The sequence below is a fragment of the Crocodylus siamensis genome, chromosome 5 (assembly GCF_052110815.1).
Source record: "Crocodylus siamensis isolate JL-2025a chromosome 5, ASM5211081v1, whole genome shotgun sequence".
Lineage (NCBI taxonomy): Eukaryota > Metazoa > Chordata > Crocodylia > Crocodylidae > Crocodylus > Crocodylus siamensis.
The window spans coordinates 7400877-7427495 of NC_143399.1; the positions used below are offsets into that span (position 1 = coordinate 7400877).

Sequence of the window (26619 nt, forward strand, 5' to 3'; positions counted from 1 at the left end):
TATTCATTTTTAAAACATCTAGTATAAAATGGGATCCAATGCTGATTAGCAACCTGTGGTATTATCACTGTACAAACAACAATAATAAATATTCAGTATTTATTACATCCCTTTCTGATATCCTTTCTGATAATATCAATTTAATGTTAACATTCACAAATAAGTTGACCTTTATTTGGTTGAGTTTTCTTCGTTCTGCAATAGCTCCTTGGGACACACAAGGCAGCTCATTAGTCTAGATGAATCTAGATAAAGCATTCACAGTAGAATCTTACTGACCTACTTAATATGTGCATCTTCTAACTCTCTGCACACTTATATTTCTCACACAGAAATGTATATTTTCTCAAATAATACAACAAATTATATATTAGTTCATTATGAAGCCACATAGAAAATTAAGACTACACTATAATTATCAAAATTATAATTATAATTATCGAAACAGGGAAGAATTGCTGGGGAATGTAGTGGATGGCAACTTGGAAGCAGCAAACAGAAGATGGTAGATTCATAGATTGTAAGGGGACTGAAAGGGACCTTGCAAGATCATCGGGTCCAGCCCCCATTCACTAGGCAGGAAAGACAACTGGGGTCAGGTGACCCCAGTAAGGTGACTCTCCAGTCTCCTTTTGAAGATTTCCAGGGTAGATGATTGCACCACTTCTGGAGGGAGTTTATTCCACAGTCTGGACACTCTAACTGTGAAGAAGTTTATTCTAATGTTAAGCCTCAAATGGTCTTCCAGGAGTTTGTGGCCTAAAAGGCCACAACCCAATGGAGAGGGAAGTTCAGGACGAGTGGTTGCTCTTCAAGGGAGCAATCCTGGATGCAAAAGCAAAGTCCATCCTGTCTTGGACGAAAGGCAGCAAAAGGGCACAGCAGCCACCTTGGCTCTCCAGGGAACAGGTGGACCTCCTGCGTCTTAAAAGGAAGACCTACAAAGGATGGAGGACTGGAACCACCACCAAGGAGGAATACTTTGCTTTAGTCCGGACTTGCAGAGAGCAAATCAGGAAAGCCAAGGCTCCGATGGAATTCCAGCTAGCTACAAATATCAAGGAAAATAAAAAGTCCTTTTTTAGATATATGTGGGGAGCCGGAGGAAAAGCAAGGGCAACACTGGAACCCTGCTAAACAAGACAGGGCAACTGACAACTGACGCCCAGGAAAAAGCAAACTTGCTAAATGGGTACTTTGCGTCAGTTTTTCATCAGCTGCATGGGACGACCCTGCCCACTATGGGTCAGGGAGGCCTGGGCAAGGGAGATTCCTTGCCCCCCCCCCATCAAAGCTGACCTTGTGAAGGAACACCTTGACAGGCTGGATACCTTCAAAGTCAGCCGGCCCTTATGGGTTACACCCAAAGGTACTCAGGGAGCTGAATACTCAGGGTACTCATAACTCAGCCCCTGGCACAGATCCTTGAGAGTTCTTGGTGCTCTGGTGAAGTGCCTGCTGATTGGAAGAGAGCCAATGTCATGCCTATCTTCAAGGAAGGGAGGAAAGTAGATCTGGCAAACTACAGGCCCATCAGCCTGACCTCTATCCTGGGGAAGGTCTTGGAAAAGATTATCAAGGAGGCCATCCTTAACAGACTAGCTGAAAGCAATATCCTGAGGGATACCCAGCATGGGTTTGTTGCGGGTAGGTCTTGCTTGACCAATCTCATTTCCTTTTACGACCAGGTGACTTATCACCTGGACAAGGGGGAAGAGATCGACGTCGTATACCTCGACTTTAAAAAAGCCTTTGATCTGGTATCCCACAATCACCTCTTGGCTAACTGCAGCCTTGATGTCACCATGATCCACTGGCTGGGGAACTGGCTCCGTGGTAGGACCCAAAGGGTGGTAGTCAACAGGAGCCAATCGTCTTGCTGCAACTGTGATCAGTGGGATCCCACAAGGCTCTGTCCTAGAGCCTATACTGTTTAACATCTTCATCAATGATGTAGACATTAGTGTCAGAAGCGGAATGGCCAAGTTCGACGACAACACCAAACTCTGGGGTAAAATATCCACACCTGAGGACAGGAGGGTGATCCAGGCAGATCTGGACAGACTCATGAAATGGGCGGACAAGAACCTGATGGTATTCAATACCGAAAAATGCAAGGTTCTCCACCTTGGGAGGAAAAACCTGAAGCATGTTTATAGGCTTGGCAGTGCTACTCTGGTTAGCACTACAGATGAAAGGGACTTGGTGGTCACGGTTGACCACAAGATGAACATGAGCCTGCAACGCGATGCTGCAGCTGGTAAAGCGAGCAAAACGCTGGCTTGCATCCATAGAAGCTTCTCAAGAAGATCCTGGGAGGTCATTCTCCCGCTGTACTCGGCCTTGGTGAGGCCGCAGCTGGAATACTGCGTCCAGTTTTGGGCTCCACAATTCAAAAAGTATGTGGAGAAGCTTGAGAGGGTGCAGAGGAGAGCCATGCACATGATCAGAGGTCAGGAAAACAGACCTTATGATGAGAGGCTGCGAGCAATGGGGCTATTGAGCCTGGAAAAGCGCAGGTTCAGGGGTGATCTGGTGGCCACCTATACGTTTATCAGGGGTACTCACCAGGATCTGGGGGAACAACTGTTCACCAGAGCCCCCCAAGGGATGACAAGATCGAATGGTCACAAACTCCACTGTGACCAGTTCAGGCTAGACATAAGAAAGAACTTCTTCACTGTCTGGGCCCCCAAGGTTTGGAATAGACTGCCACCAGAGGCGGTTCAAGCACCCACTTTGAACATCTTCAAAACACATTTAGATGCTAATCTTGCTGGGATCCTATGATCCCTGCTGACTTCCTGCACCTGGGGTGGGGGGCCGGACTTAGTGATCCTCCAGGGTCCCTTGCAGCCCAAATGAAGTCTATGAAGTCTATTACTCCTGGTTTTCCCCATGGATGCCCTGGATGTACTCCCCTAATGTAAGCTGCTACCAAGTCTCTTCTCAGCCTCCTCTTTTTTAGGCTGAAGAGGCCCAAGTCCCTGAGCCTTTCTTTGCATGGCTTGCCTTGCAAGTCTCTGATCATATGGGTGGCTCTTCTCTGGACTCTCTCAAGTGCAGCACCAAGAACTGGATGCAGTACTCCAGCTCCAGTCTCACCAATGCTGAGTAAAGTGAAAGAATCACTTCCTTGGTTTTGCTTGAGATGCATCGGTTGATGCATGCCAAAGTATTGGTTGTCCTGCTGGCTCCAGCATCGCACTGCTGGCTCATGTTCATACTGTGGTGGATTATTACCCCTAAGTAATAACAGAATTTAGGATCCTAAGGAAAAAGAAGGATGGAGAGCATCAGAGTAAGGACCCTGAACTTCATAAAAGCAGATTTTGACTCACTCAGGGAACTCACAGGCAGGACCCCTTGTGAAACCAGTCTGAGGGGGACAAGAGTCCAGGAGAGCTGGCTATACTTTAAGGAAGCCTTACTGAGAGTGCAGAAACAAACCAACCCATTGTAAAGGAAGACTAACAAGTATGGCAGAAGACCAACTTGGTTTAGCAGGGAACTCTTTTGTGATTTAGTTTACTGAAAGGAAGCTTATAAGTGGAAACTTGAACAAATAACTAGAGAAGAATATAAGAGCCTTGCTCGGGCATGCAGGGATGAAGTCAGGAAGGCCAAAGTACAACTGGAGTTGCAGCTAGCAAGAGATGTGAAGGGTAACAAGAAGGGTTTCCACAAGTATGTCGGTAGCAAAAGAAGGATCAGGGAAATTATGGGTCCCTTACTGAATGGGGGAGGCAGCCTAGTAACAGAGGATGCAGAAAAGGCTAACATGCTCAATGCCTATTTCACCTCAGTAGTTACAAGCAAGGTCAGCTCCCAGACTACTGCACCAGGCAGAACAGTTTGGGGAGGAGGTAAGCAGCCAACAGTGCTGAAGGAACAGGTTAGGGTCTGTTTAGAAAAGCTGGAAATATACAAGTCCATGGGGCCAGATGGGATGCACCCAAGGGTGCGGAGTTGGCTGATGCGACTGCAGAGCCACTGGCCATCTTCTTTGAAAACTCATGGCAATCAGGAGACGTCCTGAATGATTGGGGAAGTAGTAGATATCTCGCTTGGGGGAGTAGTAGATATCCTGGAGGGTAAGGCTAGGATTCAGTGTGATTTGGAAAAATTGGAGTATTGGGCCAAAGGAAATGTCATGACGTTCAACAAGGACAAGTACAAAGTCCTGCACTTAGAATGGAACAAGCCCATGCACCGGTGCAGGCTGGGTGGGTAGCAGCTCTGCAGAAAAGGAACTGGGGGTTACAGCGTACAATAACCTGAATATGAGCCAGCAGTGTGCCTTTATTGCCAAGAAAGTTAATGGCGTACTGGGCTGCATTGGTATGTGTGTTGCCAGTAGGCCAAAGGAAGTGATTGTTCCCCTCTATTCAGCACCGGTGAGACCATATCTGGAGTACTGTATTCAGTTTTGGGCCCTCAACTACAGAAAGGATGTGGACAAATTGGAGAGAGTCCAGCGGAGGGCAACAAAAGTGGTGAGGGAGCTGGGGCACATGACTTATGAGGAAAGGCTGAGGGAACTGGCCTTATTTAGGAGGATTTAATAGCAGCCTTCAACTACCTGAAGGGGGGTTCAAAAGAGGATGGAGTTAGACTGTTATCTGTGGTGGCAGATGACAGAACAAGGAGCAATGGGCACAAGCTGCAGCAAGGGAAGTTTAGGTTGGATATTAGGAAGGATTTTCTCACTAGGAGGGTAGTAAAACACTGGAACAGGTTACCCAGGGAGGTGGTGGAAACTCCATCCTTGGAAGTTTTCATGACCCAACTGGACAGACTTTGGCTGGGATGATCTAGCTGGGGATGGTCTTGCTTTGAGCAGGGGGTTGGACTAAATGACCTACTGAAGTCCCTACCAACCATTACTTTCTATGATTCTATAACATAAATGACATGACATTTTTAATTAATTATCCTTCCTTTTTCATCTGAGTCAGGAAATTGCCATAGGACTCTCAGTTATTAGTGCCAATTAGTGAGGCCTACTGCAGCTTCCCCCAAAATATCTTTCATCTATATTTGTAATTTGAATCAGCCCCAACTATCCACCACCTAACAGGATTGAGCCTGCCTAACAAGATGCTCTAGAGCAGTGGTCAGCAAGGTTTTAACCAACCCAACTCAAATCTGAGACAGGCCATTGCTTCTAACCTGGTCATTACTGCCACCACCGCTTCTTGACGCCATGCAGCTGCAGGCTGAATCTAATGGCTCCACAGGCCATACATTGATGATCCCTGCTCTTGAGGTATGCAAGTACTCCAGTTGAATCTACAAGGCATTCCTAATAATGTCTGCAGAAACCCAGGAGAATCTAAACTAGTGTTCCTAAAAGCAAAGCCCATCTCATCCATCCTGACACAAATCAACACTTTGTTTAATTTTATTGGCCCATTAGAGGTGTAGCCTTACATTGTCTAATGTATTTAAAGGATAGCATATAGAAACAGCTGTCAAGGGAAATAAGCAAATCCTTGTGTAATTTTGGCAAGTTTCTTACATTCTGCATGTCTTAGTTTTCATAAAAGTATAATGAGTGTAATTACATTGAATTTATCCTTTCTATAAAGTGATTGTAAATATTATTATTATTACCTTTATTCACATTCTAAAGGGAAGGTTAAATCTGAGATCTAGGTAAATGTATATTTACTTCCTGAAAAATGCCTAAATATCATGGTAACTGGTGCATTAGAGAGAGATTAGAGAGATAGCTTTCACTGAACTTGATGTTAATTGCTCAGAATGCTTATATATTCATGTGTGATCTGATTGGTTAACTCCCCTCAAGGATTTGCTCTTACTGACCCCTGGCTCAGTAAACAGAACATTTTCCTACTTATTAAATAACTGGTTTTCAATGCCATTACTTCACAGAAAAAAAGCTTTATAAATTAAGGGCCTGATCCAAAGCTTATTGAAGTCAATGAGATTCAATGGGACTCTTTCCAACAACTTGGAAAGTTAATAGAAAGTCTAATGACTGAGAAAGTCAATGATCACATCCTGATGCACTGATTCTGAATCATTATTTGCTAGCATGATTAACCCCCTATTCCTGTAAATGGTCCCATCGACTCAAGTGCATGACTGAAACGTTAGATAAGAAACACATCCTGTGCCAAAGAACATACTGGTAAAATAAGAAAAGATAAGCATAAAACAGTAGGACCACAGCCATAAAAGGAAAACGTAGAGATCATTCAAAACAAGAATCAGGGAATATTTGTTAAAGAGGGTTTTGAAAAGGTGGGTTTGAAGGAGGGTTGTTCAAGGAGGAAAAGCAAGGTTCTTTGTACATGAGGATAGAAAGCCTGTTTTAAGTAAAGGGCACAGCAATATGGAAGTATAGAAACACAAGTCCAAGGGAGAAGGGAAGGAAAGGAAGAGAGTGGTAAAGCCAAAAGGATAGGGAGGATTACACAGATTAAATAAACAAGAAGGAAAAAAAGAGATGTGAATGAAAGAAAGATAATGTAGGAAAAGGAGCTCTAATTTGACATACTAAGAGACAAGAAGGCAATGGATGGATTTAATATACAGGACAAGGATGACTTTGACAATGAAGCCAGAAAGAAGGTTACCATAATAAAGGCAAGATAACTAGAAGGTGGAGAAGGGTTTAAACTGTGGGACAGTTGGGAATAGGTGAATTCTGGAGATAAACAGAATAACCAGCGTAATTAAGCAAGAAGTGTGAATGGACTAAGACTTCTCACACATTTGTAATAATAATGAACAAGGATTTAAGTTTTTATCTTGATGTCAATCAGTCTTTATTTTTTCAGATGAAAGGATATGACAGAACACCAGTGCACATTAAAATCAAGATTTTTTTGTAACCCTAGTGTTCTGTATTGTCTTAGTTTATCTTGCCTATGGGTAGGTCAACACTGCAGCACATGAAGACATAGCTAAGCTAGTTTTCAACTACAAGCTCAGATCTTGAAGGAAGTTTAAGTTCTTGCAGCCAATTGGAGCTCATCTCTTGCTAAACACCTGAATGTTTACCCACAAGCTAGGGTGGGTTTTGCATTTCTCTGTGAGCCCCATCCTTTTGTGCACTACAGTTCTATCGATATACAAGCTAGTACATCTAAACAAGTTTGAAGTCACATCTTTGGACTGTAGAATAGATGCTAAGATTTTGTGCTCTCTGGACCAGAGAACATATTTTGCTATAGTACAGCAGTTACCAAACTTCTGGAAAAAAAACAGGCCACTGTCAACCTTCAACATTTCTTGCAGGCCACAAAGCACCATGATCAAAAGAGGAAGGACTGTGCGGTTCAGAGACCAGTTGAAGACCACACTGCTTATTTACAAGTCAATTTAAGTAGTGTGTGATGCTAATTAAATCTATGATTGAGAGCAGACAACTAAAAAAGGGACAGAAATAGCCTCAGTATGATTAGTTAACCATTTCAGAAGACCTTTCTGAATATAGGGTTTCTAAGCTAACTAATAAATGTTAAAATAAAGAAAAAAGATTTCCAGATTTATTATTCTTTGGCACTCAATCTTTTTATACTATAGTCATGGAAAAGGCTGAAATGTTTTATACACCAGAATTTGACAATAAATTAGGCTTAGTAAAGGCTATCAAATTATCTATTGTTTACAATATAGTAACTTAACAGTAAATATTCAAATAACTCTTAAAAAGCCAAGTATACCAAACCAGAAGCCAGTTTACAGTTCATCAAATATGGAAAGCAGATAATTTTGCCTGGGTGCAAAACAGACTAGTAATCTATCACAGATTGCTAACACACAATAATATCCCCTTATATATTATGGTAATTTACCTTTGTATTATGTCATTGTAGTAGATCCTAGAGTTTCCACTAGCTGCTGAAAGAGCATGCAGTGATAATATATGGTTTGCTCTCAGTTTGTTTTTAGAAATACAAACACTAAATCAAAATTATCATGGTAAAATCTGAATCGAGAAGGCAATTAGGGCAGCGAGCAGAATCAGTAAATGCAAATACAAAATTATTTGCTTAACCAAAGGAATAATGTGTTTCAAAGTTAACATTTTGTATCCCAATTAACTTTGAGTTTATCAGAAAAGATGTTAATAAATTATTTCCCTCTCAGAAACTGATAATATATAATGCATTAATCCTGAAATAGAAAAACAGGAATAGTTTGTGCTGGAGAATCTCTCCCAAAATGCGTTTTCAACTAATATTTTTTTCAAGGGAATGGAGCATTGTATACTTCATAGTGTACTGTCCAACCTAATCCTGCAGCACAGTAGCAGCTCAGTCACACAAAGGATGAAAGCAGACATTGCCTGATGTCTCATTTGTTCTGCCATAACTTTTTTTTATGGCAGCACAATGCTGAGCAAATAAACACTGATGCCCATTGTTGCACCACGTGACACGAAAATCAGTGGTGCAACAAATGTGGTAATAGACTCCAGTGCTTTATTGTGGTACATGTCTAATACTTCTGTCTTCCTTGCTCAACTAGACCCATGCCCCAAGTGTGGCTGGGAAGGGAAAAGTTCTTCCCTGTTCAGCCAGACCCATACTCCGGATCTGGCTGGGCAGTACAACCAGGGAGATCACACTGTCCCTTACCACATACGATCAAGAGTTGCGGCAAAGGGTGATGTGCTTTTCCAATGAAGTGGATTATTTTGCAACACAGCTCAACTGCTTCATTCAGCAAAGTCTGCTTCTAGCCAAAAAAAAATTTTAATTTGATTTACAGCTGTCTGACTGGCAGCCCACAGGCTGCATGCAGCTCACAGGGGGTTAACTTGAGGCCTGTGGGATCTTTCCTGGCCACAGTTTCCCCGCATTGCTCCTGCGGCTAAGACAGTTGGGGGCTCCAAGCTCCCCCTCTCCTGCTGCACACATAGCCAGGATCAGAGTTGAGCAGCACATGGTGAGGGGCAGGGAGGAAGTCAACTGCCTGCATGGCAGGAGGGAGAACCCTGCAGTGTGCAGCGCAGGGACCTGCAACCCATGGGGCAAGCAGCCCACCACCACCCAGAAGTTGGACAACCCTGATTTACAGGGTAGAATCACAGAAGAATAGTGCTGGGAAGTAACCTTAGGTGATCACTGTGGCGGGCCAGTAGGGGGCGCTCCTGCATTGAGCCGCCCACCTCCCTGCGCCCTACCACCTTCCAGACTCCGAATGCCTCCCTAGGGGCACCTTATGCTTGGTCGACCCCTCTCCCAGAGCACACTTGCTAGTCTGGGGGTAACATAGCCGCCACCACCCCGAGAAGGGACTGTCTCAGCCCTGTGTCCTCGGGGAAACACAGGCCTAATAGTCCGACGGGTACTCGACCCGGTACAGGCACTTGGGGCACTTCCCCAAGTCAAGGGGGCAAAAAGTAAAGTCTCCCTTAGTCCACAGACCTAAGGGGTCTCTTAGGCATAATTTAGATCCACCCCTCAATAAGTCTCCCACACCAGTCAAAAAGGAGAACTTTATTGATTACAGGGGGTAGGGGAAACTAGGGTACAGGATTGAGCAATATCCTAGAAAACCTAAAGAGCAAACAGTGTGGCTGAGGTAGCCTTTTGATTACGCATCTGTGTTACTGCCAGCTAGATATCTAATCCGATTGACCAGCTTACTCACAAGCATCTTCCAGAGGTCTCCAGTTTCCCCTCTGGAGTCTGGGGGTGAGAGAGAGAGCTAGGTCCCGATGGCAAGGCTCCTCTGTCTCCCCTGCTTTGCTGCTGCTTCACCTCATGGCCGAAGAGAGCGAGCCTCCTCCCCCGCCAACCTATATAGCCCCTGTGACCTCATTCACCTGGGCCAGTGGAGGTCAGCCCCAGTTGGCTGTCGGCCAACCAATTTGAAATACATCACCTGTTACCGGGCAGATTCCAGCTCCCCAAGTAGATGCCCCTCACCCAGGTAACAGATGCCAGTCACGTAGGCAGGGGGAGCAGGTTTCCCCCCTCCCTCAGGACTGCAGCCAGCTCAGGTTACCTAAAGAGACAGGCTGAGGTGTGAATCCTCTGTGCTGGCCCATCTAATCACATAGTCACAGGGCAGAGATTTTGGGGAGAAACCAAGGTGGCTTTCTGCCACAATCACCTAGTTCAATCCCCGTAGCTCAAGGCTGTATAAACCACACAAAGTGCTTGCATAACCTGCAATAAGAAATAAATTTTACCTCCATTTCAGAACTGAGACAGGCTGTCATTTACCCCAGGTTACACAGGAAACAGCAAAGCTGAAGCTTCAACGCAGAATCTTTTGAGTTTCCATCTGCAGCTTTAACCGCAAGACCATTTCTTCTGTTCCACAGCAATGGTAGTTAAGAATTAAAAAGCAACTTCGAAAAAAAAAGATCAACAACAACCGAGTTTAACTGAAATGTATTTTAATTTTTGGAGATAAATAGACAAGGTTTCCATGCCCCTCCATTCAGAAAACTCTCTAGCTGGACTTTGAGTGGCAACCAATGTGCTAAGTCTATTACAAGGAGAAACCAGAATCCATAAACACCTTTATTCCATTCCCATTTCAGCAACTGATCAGCTGGTAAAAAAGCATTTTACCATTATTGTATTAGGCCACATGATTGTCTTGGTAGCTGGTAAGTATTGGGAGCCATTGAAAAATCTTCATTGAAATGTTTTATCAACTGAAAATTGGGTTTTCAATTAATCATTTTGTCAAGTGTCTGCTATCCAGAGAAAATTGACTTTTTCCTAAAAGCCAAACAACCAAAAACCTACAAGTGTATGTCCAAAAAAACAAAACAAAACAGTTTAAAATTGATACCACTGTGCCTTGTGAGAATTGTTGGATGGATCCTTTCCCCACATTGTTCTCACTCGGCCAAGAGTCCTATGTCAGACCACACCTCTAATTTTGGTTTTCAGCTGAAAGTTTTTGAAAAAAACATTTAGGATTTGGAATGCTTTGGGTTTTAATCCCCTTTAACTATAGTAAATAGCCCATTAACTGAGTTTCATAGATCAGGAAACAAGTTCAGAACAGTTATGTAACTTGTGATACAACTATACGCTGTCAGCAGCAGGACCACAACTGAAATGTGCATATCCTTACCTTCAGTCCTCTGCCTAGTTCACTTAGACTACATAAACCAAGTCAATTCATACTCCTGGGCTTGATAATTCTCTGCCTTGGAAGCTTATGTCATAATCGTCCCCCACACAAAGTGAGTGCAAAGGACTACCAGCTCAGAATGGCAGCATCTTTAGGTCACTGGAATTTGCACAGGTGAAAATTACTACATATGGTCATTCAGTAGAGAATCAGACTTTCTGGGTTGCTGACATCTGTAAAACAGAGATAACGCAGATGGGTACTGACAAGAGCTGATGAAATGTCTGAACAAAATGCCGTTAAGTAGCCTGGCAAAACATTCAGCTTCTCCCCCAAGTGAAAATAAAGCCCTTCTAATGGCTCTTAGCTCCAGAACAATTACTGTATACAATGCTTTAATTCTGAGTGAGATCATTTCTTCAGTGTCATACTCATCCCCATATCCACAAACCAAGTTGGAGATCAGTTTGTCCTAGCTCTGTTACTGGATGGCTCTGGTGCACAGAAGAAATAATTCCAATATCCATATGTGGCAACAAGACAGAGAATGCCCTGAAGAAGAGAGACCAACACTGTAACAAATAAATATTCAATTTCTGTCTGCCTTCCTGCCAAATACTTTCAATAACCTGCACAGACCTGGGTACCCAGTGGGATGGGATTCAGAAGGAGGTTTGCAAGCATATTCTAGAACTCATTATTAGATGCAAGCCCAGAATAAGGTTGCAGGTTAGGACCATGCTAATGTCAAAGCAGGCACTGAGAATTAATAAAATTCCTTTTTTCAAGAGTGAATTCTTCAAAACAATTTCTTCCATTGTATCTGCAGGATTGGGCATCTTTTCCTCTACAGAGAACCTTTTTTCTGGACAGCTGTTTCTATCATCAGAATTTAGGTTCCAAATATTTGGGGCCTTCGCAGTAGTGATTTCCAGTGTGTGTTCCTAATTTCTAAGGTACCATGACCACCAACCCAGCCAAAATGTTTCCTGCACACTTTTAGCTGAAATGAGCTTTTTCTGTGTCCTTCATATGTCTGTACATCTGTACCTTCACTGACGATAAACTGATGTCACACTCATGTCCAGATGAACATGCAACAATTAAGATAAACACAGCTGCATTTATGTCAATGATTTTATATTCAAATATGTCTGATTGCACTGAAATAAACACAGCTGCATTTATTTCAGTGATTGTACATTCAGATAAGGATATTAGTCATTAGTTCAACGTGGTCATGTGTTCCTTCATAGCAGCAGTGTCGTTGCTATTCTCTCCTATTTTTTCTCCTCTTTTTTTTCCAGATGGAAAACCTTGGGCAGAGCCAGAGGGAGACAAACTCGATATTCATCTCAAAGCAAGGAGTAGATGAGGCTCATTCTGTCATACTCAAAAATGTCTGAATCATCTTTGCTTAAACTAATAAAAAAAAAAAATCAGTGTCATAGACCAAGCATGGATAAACTGAGCCCTAAAGTTGAAAGCTGGGTGAAAGTATAAGCCACTGAAAAAGATAATTTGGCACCACACCTTCACAAATAGAAAGATGTACTGATAAAGTTCTGACTGATTTCCATGGGACCCGTGTACCCATGCAATTCCACATCTAGGATACTGGCCTTACAGTGGAAAGGCTTTGGTAGCTTTCAGTGAGGCACATCCTTCCTGCCATACAATTTCCTCACTAGAACCTGGATTAACGTTCTTACACTAATTGTTCTCAAACTAGTATCAGCTCCATATATCATTAAGATATAGTTCCCACAACTTAAAGTATGTAAGCAATGCTGTATATATTTGCAGACAGCACTTGAACACTAACATACCCCAGGTGATATTTGTAAAAATGTCTTCCACGTTGTATCCTGTTTAGATATATAAAAGGTTAAAATGTAGTTCCATTTACAATGCTGACCTAGCAAGAAAGAAATTAATTTGGCATTACAGCAGTAACATCAATTTCCCATGTAACTTTAGTAATGCATTTACTGGAAAGAGATTAATATCAATTCCATAAATCATTCACATGCATTTTCCGGAGTTTGAGACATCTGAGTAATGTCATATATGTTAGCTGATATCACTTTGTGCATACTACATCCATTAATCTATGCCTGAGGTCATACAGTGGTTGTCATTAAAAATATAAAACTTAAAAAAAAATCAATCTTCCCATTCTTAATTTTTTGTGATTTCTAACTTGCAATAGGTTCAAATGTATTTTCTACTCTTGATAGAGTAACGCTGATATACACTGGCAACCTACATTTACAAAAAAGGGAAACATTTGTTAAATTATCCCCACTGGTAGCAACAACCACTTAATATCTCTATGTGAAGTACAGTATATGTTACTGCCAGCAACTCCAAAAATATCTAGTGTTTAATGAACCAAATATACTTCAATGGCACAAAAGTAAACTAAAAACAGACATTGTCAACAGAAACATACATAAAAACTTCCACTACATCTTTCCTCAGAACAAACGCTAATAGAAATTAAGGTCAAAATAGTAATCTCGTTAAGAGAGTTATTCACAGCTAGTCAATCATACAAGATAAAGGGTTTTTATAACCCAGGAAACCTGGGTGGGGAATTGGTTTCTTCTCCAAAAGACAGCACAGGTCACTAGTAATAGTATCTAAATACAGTTGACAGAGAGCAGCTTTCGTAAGTGTTTTTTCATTCTTTCTGTACCTCTATTATCTCTGCTGTATTGTGTTAACCCAGACTTAGAAATGATCCTGGTGCTAATTAAATGAATGAAAATTTGGCATTTACCTGAATGCAAACAGAATCGGAACAAAGCATTTTACAACTATGGGAGTATTCTGCAGTCAGTTATCGTCAGCTCTTAGAGCTGAAGTACCGTTCTATTCTGCTGTGTTTGTTGGAGTATTCTGATAACATTACAGCTTTATTTTCTTAGTTTAGTTTTCATGATAGATAGATAGATAGATAGATAGATAGATAGATAGATAGTAGGGCTGTGCGAAGCTTCAGCACCTTGATTTGATTCGGCAAAAATTCAGACCGATTCAGAGACCAAATCTCCAAATCCAAATCAAATTAGAGGACGGTTTAATCTCTCCGAATCGAATCAGAACCCTCCAAATCGATTTGGGGAGATTCGGAAAGATTGGGACATAGACACAGCTTTAAATGTTTTTTCTACATACCTCTAGGTAGCAGGGGCTCGTGAGAGCTGCAGTCCTGGGACATATGGACTGTCCCACAGGAGCGTAGGGGGGCTCCCCAGCACGTGCGGCAGCAGACCGGGAAATGGACCAGAAGCACTTCCGTTCCATTTCTGGGTCTGGTGGGGAGCACACAGGGGTCCCCTCCCTCATCCCCCCATTTCAGTGACTGGTGCCCCTGAGTCTGGGGGGAGCACCCGGGATCCCCCCGCAGCCAATCACCAAGCCAGTGGGGCGCGGGGGGGAGCACCGGCACACTTCCTGGCAGACCTGGAAGTGGCCATGGCTGAGCACATGGAGGACCCCGCACTCCTGTGGGACACTCCATGAGCCCCAGCATCACAGTGTTCACAAGCCACGCCTGCTACCTCATGGTATATAGAAAAAAACTTTTAAAACTGAGTGTATATCCAAATCACTGATCCTCCAAATCAGCACTGAACCTTCACATTCCAATTCAGCCCAGACGAATCAGGGACAGTGATCCGAATCAACACATCAAATCACTGTCCCTGATTCAGGCCAAATCCAAATTGAATAATGCCCACTTTGCACACCCCTGATAGACAGACAGACAGACAGATACATAGAAGCGGAAGGACTCAATTTCAGAAAATATTTTGGTAACTGAGGCCTACAGTAATCTGATAATCCTATGAACAAGTTCAGTCTCCTAATTTGCAATAACAAAAAGGCAGATCATGCCATCAGTTTTAAGCAGAAATGCCCATTAAAAAACAATGGTAAAGTATAAACCAGAATCATAGAAAGTTAGGGTTGGAAGGAACCTCAGGAGGTCATCTAGTCTAAACCCTGCTCAAAGCAGGACCAGCCCCAACTAAATCATTCCAGCCAGGACTTTGTCAAGCCAGACCTTAAAAACCTCCAAGGATAGAGATGCCACCACCTTTCTAAAAAACCCACTCCAGTACTTCACCACCCTCTGAGTCAGAAAGTTTTTCCTAATATCCAACCTAAACTTCCCTCACAGCAACTTTAGCCTGTTGCTCCTTGTTCTGTTATCTTTCACCACTGAGAACAGTCCAGTTCCACCCTCTTTGTAACCACTCTTCAGATAGTTGAAGGCTGCTGTTAAATCCCCCCTCAGTCTTCTCTTTTGCAGACTAAACAAGCCTAGTTCCCGTAGTCTCCCCTCGTAAGTGATGTGCTCCTGCCCCTGAACCATTTTCACTGCCCTCTGCTGAACTCTCTCCAATTTGTACACATCCTTTCTGTAGTGGGGGGCCCAAAACTGGACACAATACTCCAGGTGTAGCCTCGCCAGGGGCAGAATCACTTTCCTTGATCTGCTGACAATACTGTTACGAATGCAGCCCAGGATGCTATTAGCCTTCTTGAGAACAAGGGCACAATGCTGGCTCACATTCATCTTATTATCCACTATAAGCCCCAGATCCTTCTCTGCAGAGCTGCTGCTTAGCCAGTTGATCCTAAGCCTGTACCGGTGCATGGGATTCTTCTGTCTTAAGTGCAGAACTTTGCATTTGTCCTTGTTGAGTTTCATGAGATTTCTTTTGGCCCAATCCTCCAATTTGCCTATATCACTCTGAATCCTAGTCTTACCTTCCAGCATATCTACTACTCCCCACCGCAATGCATCCTATTTTCCAGCCTGTTATTGAAGATATTGTAAAAAACCTGCCCCAGGACTGACTCCTGGGGCACTGCACTTGATACCAGCTGCCAACTAGACCTCAAGCCACTGATCACTACCCATTGACCCTAACAATCCAGCCAGCTTTCTATCCATGTTACAGTCCATTCATCCAACCTGTACTTCTTTAGCATGCTTGCAAGAATGCTGTAGGAGATTATATGAAAAACCTTGCCTAATTCAAGTTATAGCATGTCCACTGCTTTCTACATATCCACAGGGTCAGTCAGGTAGGTTAGTCATGACTTCCTCTTGGTGAATCCTGACCACTTGCTTCTCCTCCAAGTTCTTAGAAATGGATTCCTTGAGGATCTACTCCATGATTTTTCCAGGGACTGAGGTGAGGCTGACTGGTATATAGTTCCATGGATCCTCCTTCTTCCCTTTCTTAAAGATGGGCACTATTATTATTTGTATTATACTATAGACAGCATATATTATAAGACAGAGGTCTCAAAATACAATAAAATATTCTTTTAACAATCTTTCTCTTGAAGTATTAAATATTTTGGCATGATTCCAACAATTGGGCAAATTTCTTTTCTTTTGAGATGTAAGAAGAGCTTATTTGTTTTAACATGCAAATTTGAAAGGTCTTAGGGTTCTATTATAAGTTCTAAATTTTTGCATTATAAGTTCTGAATATTTCTCTTATCACTATTGAAAATATAAAAGCTATCCCATGACAGTGAAAGAAAAATATGTCAACATTTTATGGTAAAGCTGAAAGGCCAGTTGTGTGTGGACTGCAGCCTCGATGAAGTAAATGCTGTTGCGCTCAATTACTGTAAGACTAAGTTTCACACAAAGATTTTCTGAAGTATGTTAACTTGCTTTTGAATTAGAGAAAAGTATTTAAAAGATTAACAAAAATTATATAAATGTACTTATAAAAGCCACATGAGATCACTTAATACAATGTAGATTATAACTTGCTCCAACTGATTAATATCATTTGCATTTCATCAGCATTGCACTTTTATAAGGCTGTTAAACACAAAATGTGCAAGTCAGTAAACTTCCTGTAGAACAAGAAGAGACTCACCAATTTTTGTCAGTTTTTCCACCATAAGGTGGTGGTAAATCAGTCAACATAATGAAATCAGATCTACAGTAATTAAAGGTTGAATCTCAAATTTTACAAAACTTTGTTTAATGATGACCTCTTGAACACAGACCACATTGAACAAATTATCCAATCTTAACATTTTTGTCATAAAAAATGAGAATTCATCCAAAGGATGGAAAATTTAATGACTCTTGGCACAGTTCCACTTTCTGATTGAAACAAGAGTAGAAGCAGACAGCAGTTTAATTTTTAATTTCAAGAAACACATTATTTCTTTAACATTTAAAGAGCATCAGAGGAGATTAACAAGCACAAATGCATATTTTGAAAAAGCTCTTGAAAAGTCTCTGCATTTAACATTATGAAAGCTTTTGCAACAGGGCTGGAATACATGTACTTGTGTGAGCCAACTTCACTCTTTCAACTTTCAGAAAAGAAAGTTTTGTGATCTCCTGGACAGAAGAGAAGCCAATATGCAAAATGCAGGTCTATGAAAATGCAAGAGAGGTTACTGGGGTTATCAGATGGCAGGCAGGCTATAATGTGTCATAATCTAATGTCTATGTTGAGTCCATGATTTTTTGTATTCAGTAGATTTATGAAGTGAAGTTTGTAGGCTCATCTATGAAAGGTGTTTTGTAAATTCCCTTTGAGGATTACACCCCTAAAATAAAACCGTACCATTTTAACATTGTTCCCGATTCCTGGAAATCAATTTCTAACTTTGTTCAGACTTAGCTAGAATTATGCTGGGATCAAGCACATGGGGGTCCTTCTTTGTTGCCTAGGGGTTATGGCCCTCTCCTGGGTTTTGAGACTGCTTCCATAATGTTTTAAGCATTTTACGTTATATAGTTATAGTTGAAAAACAGAAACACTCCTGATACCAGGGACTAGACACAGGATAACCCCTCACCAAAAAAGTGTCATAACCACTCAGCTTGAAGGCATGCTCTCACTTGCTGGCCCTAAGACACTTAAATTTTTGACTACTCACAGTCCAGATTCAACAAAAGGGAGACAGAATGTCCTCATCTAGCCTATTCAATATCTTGGTGCTAGGGCACCCTCCTGGACAAGTACTCCAAATAAAGTACACTTGGGAGGTTACAGCTAGGATCCGGCATGTCCTGGATAGACTGGAAGAGTGGTCCACAATCACCAGATTAAATTTAACAAGGGAAAGTGATGAGTTCTGCACTTGAGACAGAATATACAAACACATACTGGGGAATGGCTGGCTAAGCTGCGGTACTGGAGATTAAGACCTGGGGGTTACAGTATACCATATTCAGCATATGGAGCCAACAATCTGCTTGTTGCAAAAAAAAGCCAACAGCCAACAGGTTTATATTAACAGGAGTGTCACTTGAAAACCAGGGAAAGTTATTTTTTTTTACTCTGGCATGGGAAAAGCCTCATCTGGAGTACTATGTTCAGTTTGGGCCCCACACATCAAGAAAATCCACTGCATCCAATTCTGGGCTCCACAATTCCAGAAGGATGTTGAGAAGATTGAGAGAGTCCAGAGGAGAGCCATGTGCATGATCAGAGGGCAAGAGAACAGGCCTTATGAAGAGAGGCTGAGGGCCATGGGACTCTCCAGCCCAGAAAAGTGCAGACTCAGGTAGGACCTCGTGGCTGCTGATAAGTACATAAGGGGTGTCCATCAGGATCTGGGAGAATATCTGTTCACCAGAGTGCCCCAAGGAAAAACAAGGACCAATGGTCATAAACTCCTCCAAGACCATTTGAGGCTGGACATAAGAAAAAATGTCTTTACTGTCCAAGCCCCCAAGACCTGGAATAGACTCACTCCAGAAGTGGTGCAGGCACCTACCCTAGACGCATTCAAGAAACGTTTGGATGCTTATCTGGCTGGGATCCTTTGACCCTAGCTGACTTCCTGCCCCTGGGGCAGGGGGCTGGACTTGATGATCTTTAAGGTCCCGTCCAACCCTAACATCTATGAAAACTATGAAAAATGTAAACAGGTAAGAAAGAAAAATGCAGAGAGCTGGATTTGATAATGAGCCTTTAAATACCAGCAGGGCAGTTATAGAGAAGATGGAGATGGGCTTTTCACTGTGGCTGTATGGGACAGAACTGGGATAGTTAAATCAGGGATGATCCTGCCTTGAGCAGGGGGCTGAAATAGATGATGTCATGAAGTCTCCTTTAGCCCTACTTTCCTATGATCATAACTGGACTATTGGGAAAAATGTGGGTACCTCCACTATCACGTTTGAACTGAATTTAATGCTTTTAATATGAATTAGTTGTGGGGATTGACCACCCACCAATCCACATATGAAGGTGAAGTTCAGTTGCTTCCTCAGGTACAGTTTGAATCACAACAAAGGAAGGGGGCACTTAGGGATTGGGGGGTGTCTACACCAGATGCTTTACTGCAAAGTAGCATAGTTTACTGTGCAGTAAACATATGCATCTATACGTGCACATGCTTACTGCACCGTGAACCTTGCTAATCACGAGTCAATTTGCTACCTGCAAATGCAAGTAGCAAATACTTGTGATTTCTAATGCACAATAGCGCTTGTATAGACACCTGACTTGGAGCAAATCTGCTCCCAATCAGCTGGCCACCAGCGGACAGGAGATGGTTCCCTCCCCCGGGAGATGCCTGCTGCCAGGGCAGACTCTGCCACTGGAACCCAGGAGGGCACTGTGTCCCCCTGCCCTGGCTGCAGGGAACTCCAAGACCCCGCTCCAAGATTGCAATAGAGTAGTGGGGACTGGGAGAGCCTTATCTCTCAGCCCCTGCTTTGCCATTGCAATTGGGGAGAAGGGGCTGAGAGATCCTTATCTCCCAGAGCCAGTTCCCAGGGCTACCCAGATAACTGCAAAGCCAATGCTGAGAGTTCCCTGCTGGCAGGGGCTGTGGAGCCTATTCCCCATGCAGCTCCATGACCACAGAGCTGGGCAGGGAACAAGCTCTCCCACCTGTTCCCCACCCAGCTCTGCAATCATGGAGCTGAGCAGGGAACAGGCTCTCCAGCAGGCAGCCCCCAGGGGAAGTAATATCTCAGCCCTGGCCAAAAGACAACTGTCTCCTGGCCCGGTGCTCCCTGCCAGCCCCTGGGCTACTACCCAGGAGGGTCCTGAAGTTCCCCCTGGTGGCAGCAGGGGCCCACTGCAGGGCCCCTGATAGTGAGAGCAGTTTGCAGCCATTAACAGCAAATCTGCTCCCACTTCTCTACACTTGTAGATGCCTGCCTGGGACCATTTACTCATGAGTATTTTACTCGTGAGTAAACAGTTACCAGATTTAGTGCATGTGTAGACACATCCAGGAACACCTAAGCTGTCTAACTCAAATTTCTGAGCATGTTCAGAAGTCTTAGCAGAGATGCCCTGGGAATTCTTCAGTATAATGGAGGCACCTAAGGAATTTAGCTGCCTGATGGATTTTTGTGGCTGTAGGCACTGCAACATTCTAAATCATTCTTCGGAACCTAGGCACCAAAACTTCACCTACGCCTCATGCAGGCTTAGAGAACCAATCTCGGCCTGCCCCCAGATACACAACGCAAATGTTCTCAAGAAAAATGTACGTATATCAAAATCCTCGCTTAAGCTCAGGAAAGACCAGCCGGTGAACAGAAGCAAATCTATCAGTACCTATTCCCTAGGAGCAGTGTCCCTGTGCACCCATCTTGTCCCAGGTAGAGTGAAAGAGGAATACTGGCAAAACATTACAATAAATCAGTTCCAAACTGATCATTTAATGTATTAATAGAGGGCAAAAGAGAGAAACTATAGTTCACTGAAATATTCATTTTCATCTAATCTGTAGGCCTTCAAAAGTGACAGTTGTTTTATTTTAGCTGATCATTCACAAAGATAACTATACATCTGTTTTTCACTGAAATTATTTCCTGGCTTCCCGTGAAATTGGTATCTTTCTAAAATTACCTTATGGAACACAAACAATCATAAAATGGCACCAGGAAATCTGTATGCCAGCTGATCTACAGCCACTGTCGTACAGTGGGCACAAATAATAAATGTCTGTTTGCCCTTTTGGAAGAATACTGGCTTGGATTGTAGGAGGTCAAGCTAAAATTTCTGTTCCAACACAGTCTTCCTGTGCAACTTTGTTAAAGTTCCTCAGACTCACTGCCTCAGTTCCCTATACAAAAATGGAATAATAGCACTTCCCTACTGCACAGAGAAATTAAATACAGTACAGATTGTAAGGTATTTCAAAATTATGGTGATGCAGGCAAGATAGGTACCTAAAACAAACAAACAAACAGCTCTACCAATATTCTCCATTTTAAGTAAATGGAGTTTCTCACAGCAAAAGAATCTGTCAGAACAAACTTATTAAATAATGGCAAGCCAACTTTGTTTTTGAGCTACATGAATAATATGGCAGTGTATCTCAACTAACTATAATACCAATTCTTACAACGTTAACATCCTTTTCTGTTCTGGAAAGTTCTCTTCCCTTCTCTCCCTTGTCTTGCAAAATCATATTATATTTATTATTTAATAAAATATTTAATACATCCTTAAAAAGGCACAGAATTTGCAAAGGACCTGTAGTATTTTAGAGGTAACAGGGAATCTCAGGTTTCACACACGTGCTTTTATTTAACAGTAAACCAATGATCTATGAAATATGATTCAGTCTGACTCAAAATCCCTAACCTCCAGCTTTCTCCATGTCTCTACTTAGCCATTTCCTGTTAGCTATCTGGTAGGCAAGTGACTCTCAGCCACAATGCCACAGCACCGGAGGTTGCCATGAGATCCTTTAAAGGCTGCCACAAGGTACCATGCACTGTTAGGTACACAAACATCTAGGCTAGGCACGGACATTCAAAAAGCCACAGCCTGAATTGATTCAGTCTTTGCAGGTCAGTCTAACCTGTGTGGATTGCACCAATTTGCAAGTGAAGAGACATTCTCGAAATGCAGGCACATGCCTGTAGTGGCTCAGGCCAGGAGTCAGAGGTGCTAGAGCAGCCCTTGGCTGCTGGGAAGCTGTGCCAGGGGAACATGGCCAGCCCCGGCAGTAACCTCAAGTGAACTGGCCAGGGAGGGGGTTTAAATCCCCCCTTGGTCCCACTGGCACGGACTTGAGCTGGAGTACACCAGGCACTCCCCACTCAATGCTGCAGCAGCGGGGCCAGGATCATGGCCAAACACAGGCTGGCATGGCCCCTGAGGCAGAAGGGGCAGGGAGGGGGGTTATTCCCCCTTCTAAACCTACTGCCCCCATGGGACCATAACCAGGGTATAACTGACCTGACCGCTGGCTGCTCCCTGCATGAGGTGGACAGTGGGATAAGCCCCCTCCTGCCCCCTCGCCTAGGGGGCCCTGCTGGCGAGTGGGAGTCAGAGCTGCCACGGACTGCAGTGAGCAGAGGCAGGCCATAGGCTCGGAAGCTCCCCTAGAGCTGCTGCCACCACTCATCTGAGGCAGCTTTCCCTGGATTGCCCGCAGCATGGCCGCACAGCCCCCCGCCGGAAGGAGCCTCATGCCACGGGCTGATACCATGACACGGGCTGCGGCCCCCATCAGGGTTGCTCCCCATCACTGCTCTAGGGGTGGGGGTAGGGCCAGAGGCCCCCTTAGATGGGGGGCAAGGTGGGGTCTGCTCAAACTGACTCCCACTGCCACCACTTGCACTCTGCAGGGAGTGAGCAGTGGGATAAGCCCCCTCCACCAGATGCCGGAGGGGAAAGAACATGTCTAAGGGGGATATGAGGGCCAGCCTCTGCCCCCCCAACCCAGAGTGGCAAGGCAGGGAGCAACCCTGATGGGGACAGCAGCCCCTGTCACAGTGTCCCGGAGCATGAGCCTCTTCCAGGGGGGAGGCACTGTGGGCAGGGGCAGGGAAAGCTGCTACTGATGAGCAGCAGTGGCACTGGGCAGGGGGGGCTTGAGGGGCTATGGCGCCCTCCAAGCCCTGGAGCTGCTTCTCATCACAGTTCATTGCAACTCTAACCCTTGCTTGCACACCCATGCTGGGAAGAGGCCTGTGCTCCTCGAACACCAGGACAGGGGCTACTGTCTCATCAGGGCCCTGCCCCCTTGTGGCTCCAGCAGTAGGGTCAGAGGCCCGGCCAGGGGCTAGCCAGAGGGCCCCTTAGGCGAGGGGGCAAGGAGGGGGATTATTCTCCACTCCCTCTGGCAGAGTGGGGAAGAAGGAGGTTCATCCCACCATTCACCTCATACAAGGATTATACTTGATGATGCCCCATTAATGGAAAGAGACAGAAGATTTGACCACAGTCAACAATTAGCTGGAGTATCCTGTAATCAGTTAGTATGTATGGAACTACCTTGGACCAGAAAAATTGTTCCAAACAATCACTGGACTGACATATAATAAAAAACGGACTGTAAAATTGGAAATCAGACACACATGACTTGCAAATAAGCTGTATACAATGTTATGCAGTGTTGCTATTGTCAAGGAGAAAGAGTAAATGGAGTCAGTCATAGTATTGCTTATATTTTGGGAGTATCCAGAAGTGTCAAACAGGATCAGAGTCCCATCATGTTACATTATGTGCAAACACAATTACTAATATTATTATCTGCCCTCCAAAAGGTAAATCAAACTGTATTGTCAAAATCCATACGTAGACTATGAAGATACTGTTTAAAGTTACCTTTTTCAATAATTATTTAAGTTGAAAAGTATTTCTAATTCTACCGTTCTAAAAACGGGAAATAAGTACTCATCTAATGACCCACATCTTCATTTTACAGAAAAATTGGTAAATGATTGCATTTCTCGTCTTAGCTAATTGTTTAGTTTCATAAATTATACTGACTTTTTCTGATTCAGGAATCATAAAATCATAACCGAGAACAGGTCAAGATTAATAAATATATCAAGTTATTAAATATAGTATTTAAACATTTTCTCAGCCTTCATAGTTATAGTTTATAGTTTAACAATAGGACATCCTTTATTATTCACTACCATCATTTTCAACTTTTATACACTATAATCAAGGGATGTAATAACTCAATTTTATATTTATCTAAAAGCTGGCAGCCAGTATTCCACCCTGAGGGACCTAATTCTTCATAAAGAGCTCATTTTATGAGGCACTGTAGTACTTTTGGCATTACCAGCACCTCTCTCACAAACCACACTGGAAATCGTAGCTCATTCTGCCAAATGCCTTTTGTACATATGGTGTTTAACAGTGCTTTGTGTATTTATTAAGCTAGCAATAATAGATTTAAGCAATATATGTAACAAAATGTTAAAACATATTATGAAATACATAAAAAACCATGAATTAATTTAAAATTAGTCTTTAAACCAACACCCTAAGTACAACATTTGTAAAAATAATCTGTCTTTTAGAGTCCCAGGGTTGAATCCTGAACCCACAGCAATGGAAAAGGTTCCACTAATGTAAAGAGAGCTGGCTCTGGCTACAAGAACCTGAAACAAGCCATATATAGTTAAAGATAATCTGACATAGCTTGCAAGATGCTAAGGACATTCCTGGAGATACCTGGCACTTCTAAACATTGTACTTCTGTACTGTTCTTGAGATGTGAGGTAACTGTTTCTTACCAAAGCATTAATTTATAAAGATTTGGGTGAAATCCTACTGACCGTGAACCTGAAGTCAAGTGTGCTGAAACCAGTGGAAGGCTTTCCATCAATTACAACGGACTTCAGATCCACTGAAATCTCATTAACGTGAGTAGTCTTCATTGACTTCAGTGAACAGCCTTATTGAAGTCAATTAAAATATACACATCAGCAAATTAAGAAGCATTAAATATATATATTTTTAAATTTAGAGAGTGCATTTTTTATGCAAATACAGAGTAATATTGTAAAGGTTAATGCATTATATACAAAACATTGAAGGTACTTACCACTTTCAAAACAAGCATCAAATATAAGATGTCCTTTTTTAGGCTGTCCACAGTAACCAGGTGGAAGAACAGCATATTTGCTTACATTCCCTGCTATGATATCGTCACTTCCTATGTCACTACCTGTTGCAATAAAAAAATGCCAGAATTAAACAGAAAACAAAACTATTGAAACAGATTGAGGGATCCCCGTCGCCCTGTTGCTTTTGCATGTTCAATAACTGTGCATTTGCACACACATAATTACATGTGTATCTGTGTTCTTTCTTTTTAAAGCATATTTCAAAAAAATATTTGCTACTTAATAATTTGATTTATTAAAGTTCCTAATATTAACAGGCCCCACCAATTAGTAGATTTAAACTTCTGTTCTAAGAAAATAAAAAACTATTAACGCATGCTGCTCCCCGAATTCTCCCCCAGCCCCCCCCCAGCCCATAGAGTCCACACACTGGTACTGTCAGTTGCTTCAGTGCAACTTCCAGGCAGCCTCAGAAACCAAGTCCTCCCTGAGCACGTCTACATGAGATGCTGACTGCACAGCAGCCTGATACTACTGCACAATAATGTCACGTGACAAAAACTGTGACGTGACGCTTCTGCGCAGCAGTATTAGGCTAATGCACAGAAGCATCACCACAAAGGCATTCAAGGCCGTTACTGCGCAGTAACTCAGATTACTGTGCTTTTATTAGGTACTTGCTGTAGATTCATAGCTTACTGCACTGTAAGGGGGAAGAATTCACTGTAGAAAAGCTTTGAGTTCCTACGAATAACAGACATTAAAAGAACAACTTTGTGGTACCACTTCTTATGGTGAAATTAATATGTAAAGAGGTGAAACTGCGTGTGGCAGCAACTGGGAAAGGCATAAGAAAAATAACCTACTGAAACAAGCAGTTCTCTAAGCCACGGTGTTGTTTCTTTTTATTACAGCTACATGTTCCTGGACAAGTTATGATCATCTATCCCTACATGTGGCAACATGAGGCTCCCCAACTAGCCACAGTGCTAGTTTCCCCACTTGCCTTTGGGCACGCCACCCACCTGAATCTCCTGCCACGCCTTGTTCTTAATTAAGGAGGCTGCTCATTCTTGCCCCAATGCCAGGGGGCACTATCTGCAGCTCTGATCCTCCCCTACACTGCAGCCCAAGCCTCGCAGATGGCATCCACAAATGTTAATCCCACCGGCCCCACACTGGGCCCCAGAATCCTCCACTCTCGACCCCCAAATGGATCCCTCCACTCATGAAGCCTACTCTGCCTTCATTCAGGCTACCTAGCTCCCTGAAACTATTTTCCCTCTCAGGCATGGTCCCCCCAGGACCTTTGGCCACACAGGCCCTGGCCTCTCCTCCAAAGCCAGTCAGAACCCCAGGCCCTCAGCTCTGGGCATCCCTCGCGGTGGGCCCCTGGCCCTTTTGACCATTCTGGTCCTGGTCCCATCACTGACCAGTCAAAGGTACTCTACATCAGACCCCTGAGCCTCTACCCTCACTCTCTCTCCTGGGTCCACCTTCCAGCCATACTAGGGGTTAACCCACCTGGTTGCGGGAGCTTGGGTAACACATACCACGACTAGTGTTCCAGGGTCTCACGGGGACTCTCACTCCCCGCCTGGAGCAGCATGTCATTGTGCTCTATATAGATATATATAAACATACTGGGCTTTTAGCACTCTGGTTCTTCTCCCCTCCTCACTGGG

The 26619-nt window shown here is 43.3% G+C and overlaps 1 protein-coding gene across 2 annotated transcripts in view; it reads right to left on the bottom strand.

Annotated features, from left to right (window-relative positions):
* The window catches only part of LOC149863422 (cytosolic carboxypeptidase 6-like), a 1473463-nt gene that overhangs the window by 1416031 nt on the left and 30813 nt on the right, over positions 1-26619 (bottom strand). For both annotated transcript variants that reach the window (XM_090050142.1, XM_090050145.1), the window contains exon 2: positions 24913-25035. In XM_090050142.1, the coding sequence (XP_089906268.1) occupies positions 24913-25035 (123 nt within the window). The remainder of the gene's footprint in view (positions 1-24912; positions 25036-26619) is intronic.